General features: G+C 38.5%; 1 protein-coding gene across 1 annotated transcript in view; it reads right to left on the bottom strand.

The window, feature by feature from the left end:
• LOC122085719 (ATP-dependent helicase BRM-like) overlaps positions 1-5,659 on the bottom strand; it is a 22,905-nt gene that overhangs the window by 1,889 nt on the left and 15,357 nt on the right. Inside the window, exons 10-12 of the mRNA XM_042654239.1 lie at positions 4,189-4,431; positions 2,525-4,114; positions 1,885-2,427 (exon numbers count right to left, since the gene is read on the bottom strand). Of these exons, the coding sequence (XP_042510173.1) occupies positions 1,885-2,427; positions 2,525-4,114; positions 4,189-4,431 (2,376 nt within the window). The remainder of the gene's footprint in view (positions 1-1,884; positions 2,428-2,524; positions 4,115-4,188; positions 4,432-5,659) is intronic.

Consider the following 5,659-nt stretch of genomic DNA (forward strand, 5'->3'; position numbering starts at 1 on the left):
GTATGTGCAAGGGCATTTACATGACAGGAAAAAAGGAATCTCATGCCAAGATGCGAATAAAAAACTTAAAAAAAAAAATTTTACAAGCATTTCTATAAAATTTATATATATATATATATATATATCCTACACAAATGATGGCACTGTAACAGAATTCTCTGACAAGGATTCAACTAAAAATGAAGTTACATATCTTTTCTTCTAATCTAATTATATCCGTCTTTAATATCAACTCCCATGCTATGTTCTTCAAGAGGCAAAAAAAAACCTACAGGACCACAAAACCTCCACATCTGTCAACAATCCTGCCATCTACATCCTCCCCACTCTTTCTAAATCAAGATGACCTTCACTGATTTTGATGATAGAGGCAATGATTCATAGAAGAGGCCACACCTGCCAGGTCAGATAAGTGGGGAGAAAAGCGAATTGTTCATTGAGCAACAAGCTTCTGGCTTCCTTTTTAAACAGCCCAACTTTGCTAGTAATGGGGTTCTAATCTCTTAACAGAATAACAGAAGACCAGAAAACAAGGGTTGCAGGGTTAGGAACCATAGGCTAGAAACGGAGAAATCTCAGCAGTTAAGGTTAAACAGATCACAATGCGTTCAAATTTTCATCAATGGATCTGTTCTACTAACAGAACAAGTCAGCAGAATTTTACCAGAATCTATCCACTGGATTGTGAGTTCTAGAAAAACTCAACTGCTAAAAAGAATTCTAATAAACTAAATCAGTACTGCAGTAATCGGTTAATAGAATCAGAAATCATGAACAGAAGTTTAAATAGAATGAGAACCGAAGTTATAGGAGCTAACAGAATGCAAATTGACAAAGTAGAATAGATCTTACAAGTAGTTACAAAATCTCAAAATTAAGAGCAAGAACAGCTCAACCGTAGGGTGTAGTAGTAGTTTAGATCTGACCTAAATCTTTGCTAGCAGGATAGATAGAAATATAGTTAGAAGATAGAAGAAAATACATTATGAATCCAGCTAAATCCCAAACTAGGAATCCATCTAATCCTGACCTAGAATTCACTAGGTAAGCATCGAATCCACAGATGTAAACACTTAATCTACAGAGCAAATTTCAGAAAATTTAAACTCGTAAAGCCAGGTCCAGAAAAGAATATGCAGCCTGAAATCCAGGTGTGGGCAATAATACCTTGCCCAAATTTATTGGTGAGTTAGGTCAGGTTGGGCCAATCCACGTTTGGCAATTTGAACGAATTGATCTGCTTTGTCTGAATTAAAAATATTAAAACATGCTAAATAATAAGTTTATATATATTCATCCAAAAAAAAAAAATTGTATACAACAAATATTAGTTTAGTAGGTAAGAGTAATAGGTGAGTTCAATCCTGATACTAACATGTTCTAGCATTCACTTTTTTACTTATGACAAACAATATTTCTTTTTGTGCTAAATAAGCATTAAACATGAAGCTTCTGGAGTCTGGACAAACCAGGTCAGACACTGACAGATCAGGTCAGAACCAGGTCGGGCACAGACATGGACATATGCTGATTCTAGCTAAAGACCAAATCAGGGTTGGATAAGTAGCCCCAGAAATAGCAACTTTCATATGATAAATAATCACTGAAATAGCATGGTGTCCTACTCAAACCTCAAATTGTCCCCACATATCAACCATCCTAATCTACAAATTTATGTGAAACATGATTTCTCCCATGCTTGGTCCATCCAAGCTTATATAGAGGATGCAAGGAGATGCTTATAACAATGCACTATACCAGCTATTCTAAGGATGAACTAACCCAGCTATTCTTTCATTTAAATGTCATTTTCTCACAATTATGAAAAAATGAAATTTAGTACACCCACAAACAAAATAGAGAAGCCAGATCAAAGATGCATACCTTTCTTTGCGTGAGATCAGAAATCTTTGCACCAAAGCAAGCAGGCCCACTTGTGTTCATAGATTTACCATCCCAACTTTCTCTAGATTGTTCTGTGGCATCCTCTGCAGGCCCTACCACGCAATTCAATCTGCTGGGTTTCGCCACAGCATGTGGTTTTGAAGAATTTGCAACCCTCCTTGATGGTAAATTCCTCTTTTTTGAAATTGAATCACTGGGATCTTGCCTCAGAGCAGCAGGCTCTCCACATGTTTCAACCTCAGGGTTAGTCCTTAATTGTGCTTCATAGTCATGTTCCACTGGACACACCAACTGAGATGAATTCCCACGCTGCAAGAAAGGCTTTTCACTGCTAGACCTTTCTTCGAGCCTTTCCGAAGTATGTCTGGGCCGAACACGAATACTTCGTTTCCGCTTTATTTTTGGTTGCAAAACCTGTTCATCTTCTCCATCATCACGATCATGAGTCCAACTTCCAGATTGTTGAATATCCATGTGGGAGTCACCGGACACAGCAATTTCTCCTTCCTCTAGTTCCTCTGGCTGCCAAATATTGAACAGAAGGGAATTGAGAAGAACGCAAAAAACTAACAAACCCATCAACACATAATATGGAATATGTATGAAGAAGAATGCATACCATTCTTTTTGAAAGAGAACCTGGCCGAGCATCCAAGGCAGAAAGAGATCCAAACTTCTGGGAAGATATAGAAGGAGACACCACCTGAGTCAATCTTCGACTCTCTGAGGATGATCCCGAGGAACCAGCTGCTTCTTCAAATATATGATTATTTCTGGTGCCTTCTGAAGCACGAGGGTACTCGTAACCACCATCACAAGCAGGCCCATCCTCTTCTGATTGGTCCTTATTAGCCAGCAGCGGACCAACAGCACCGCTACATTCTTCATCCTCAAACTCCCCAATTTCTCCTTCCTCTTCAAGCAAGGAATATCCATTCCTCTCCTCTGAACTTGCTTCAGAAAATTCCCCGTCATCATCTAACTCCCTGTAACTAGTGAATTTTTTCCCATTTGATGAGCCCTTTGGTCGCCCCCTTTTCCTCTCTGTCTTAACAGGTGACAAATCTGGAACCGTTTCACCGGATTCCACAACCACACTGCCAGATAAAATGTTCTTTGTTGGCTTCTTAGATAAATTAGCAATTGTAGCATTTACTTCCTTGGTGCTGGCTCGAAGCCACTTAGGCACCTGGTCATACCTTCTCATCTCCTCAGTCCAATCCAGCTCCTCATCCATTTGATCAAAAAGTTCAACTTCTTCTTCACTCCGAGCAATCATGCGATTAACCTTCTGCAGGGAGGGGACATCATGCACTGTTTCTTGATATCTCTCTTCATCATGCAATAATGTCTCTAAAGTCATGCGTCTTTCTTCATGTGTTGTCCTCTGATCAAAACGGCCAGCATTTATGACCTCATCTGCCATATCAATCTTATATTGCTGAATATTATTGCGTATAAGGCTCTCAATGGATCCCATATATCGATCTTTACCTGCAAGGTCATCCTCTAAGTCAACTGCACCTCCACTCCGTAATTCATCTTCTTTTTGATGGCTTGAGATTTTGTCAACAACTGCTTCCATATAGATGACTTTGACCTCTCTCTTCTGTCCAATACGATGGGCCCTGGCCACTGCTTGTTCCTCATTTTTAGGATTCGGATCAGGATCATATATGACAACTGTATCTGCAGACTGTAGATTTAGGCCTCGTCCAGCAGCACGGATACTAAGCAAGAATATGAAACAATCAGAATCAGTACTATTGAAGTCTACAATAGCTGATTCACGGTCTTCTAAGCAGGTTGTCCCATCAATTCGCCTATAGACTAGCCGCCGCCATTGCAAATACTCCTCCAATATATCAAGAAGCTTAGTCATGGTACTAAATAGCAATACCCGGTGTCCTGTTCTTTGAAGTTTTATAAGAATCCTGTCGAGTATCCACAGTTTCCCACATGATCTAATAAGGAAGTCCTTAGAGAAGTCTTGAAAATATGGATAATTAAGCAAAGGATGATTGCAAGTTTTGCGAAGCTCCATGCATCTATTGTTGAGAGTCTTGTATGTTTTTGCCTGGTAAAGTGGATTCTTTTGAATTCTCCGCAGCTCATCCTCAGGATCAACCCGAAGAGTGCCAGTGGATTTAATCCAATCATAAATGGCACCTTGAATAGCTGACATTCTACATCTCAAAACAATGGACACCTGATTGGGGACAAAATTTAGTTATCAACTGTGCGCAAGCATTTTAACTACCTAGGAATGTAAAAATAATATACCTTGGGTGGGAGTGACCCTTCCACATCTTCGACACGGCGTCTGAGCATAAAAGGCTCCAGAATTTGATGAAGTCTGTGGATAATGATCACCTTCTTCTCAGTCTCAAGCCAATCATCCTCTGCATCATGTGTAGGAACATCCTTTTGAAAGGGCTTTGAGAACCAATCATGGAATGCTTTGCGATTATCAAAAACTTCTGGAAGGAGCAAATTCAAAAGTGACCAAAGCTCCTTCAGATCATTCTGCAGAAGAAATCAGTCCATGTTCAGTTCAACCATGAGTGAAAGTCCAAATATTGATTGAAACATAGCCAAGCAGTGTTAAGGGGAAAAAAGCGGAAAAATGGTAAACCACTTTACTATGGTAGTTTTTCACACCTTTTGCATCCACAGCGGATTTTAAGGATTATCAACATTTTGAAGACACTCATTTTATAAAAAATTAAATTAAATTAAATTAAAAAACCTAAAAATAAATAAATACAACCCTTGAAGAAGTAGAAATCAAAGTCAAAATGTTGCCAATGAATTCAAACCTAATCTAAATGGAGTTCACAATTCCATACAGCATACACCATTAAGTGTTAAAGCATTTGAGTGTGAGACCCTTGATATCTACTGCACATGCATGCAAGTGTCTTTCAGAAAGATGTGTGCATTATGGTCGAGTTTTGATTGAATATAATTAGTTCACATTTTTTTTTTTTTTGGTTAAAAGTTACATCCATCTAATTAAAACAACAAGAACAGAAAATCTAGCCACTAGGAGCAGCAAGCATTGGTTGAGTGCACTATTTTCTTTGTTTCCTGTGCCCACCACTCTAAAGATTGAGATCCTTATGGCTGATTACTTTACTGGTCCAGAGTACCATATTTAATGAACTATAACATATGAAATATTAAAACCATAGAACCCCACTAAAATTTCATATTTATTTTTAGCATAATAATGTTAAAAAAAATAAATTGAAAATTGTTCCTGGGTTCTTGCTTAGTGAGGAAATCCAGCATGGGGTCGCTCCAATGAATAATTTACCACATCATCAACAACAACTACTTGGCCTTTACTACATTCATTTAAAAAAAAAAAAGAACTTGATGAATAGCCAGAAATAAATGATGTTAGAATGCAATAATAACAAAAAGAACTCTTATCACCCTGACATGCAATCTGGATATTCTGTTCAAGCCGCCTCCTTCAAGGGGTGGGAGAAGGATCTCAGTAGAATCGTAAATACTATGGAAAAATAACCTAGTACAACTTGCACTTAAAAGCTGTTCCAGCCCTTTCACAGCAGATACAGCTCTGCACAAAATGAGGGCATAAACAGAGGAACCAAATTCGCCTGAAAAGAGGAGCTGTTTTATATTTTTTTGGAAAACAACTGGGATCACATGGCGCCCATAATTTGATGCTCATTTTGTATTGGCAATCATCCTTTTCTCACGACAAGTCGACAACAACCCCCCC

The sequence above is a fragment of the Macadamia integrifolia genome, chromosome 8 (assembly GCF_013358625.1).
Source record: "Macadamia integrifolia cultivar HAES 741 chromosome 8, SCU_Mint_v3, whole genome shotgun sequence".
NCBI lineage: Eukaryota > Viridiplantae > Streptophyta > Magnoliopsida > Proteales > Proteaceae > Macadamia > Macadamia integrifolia.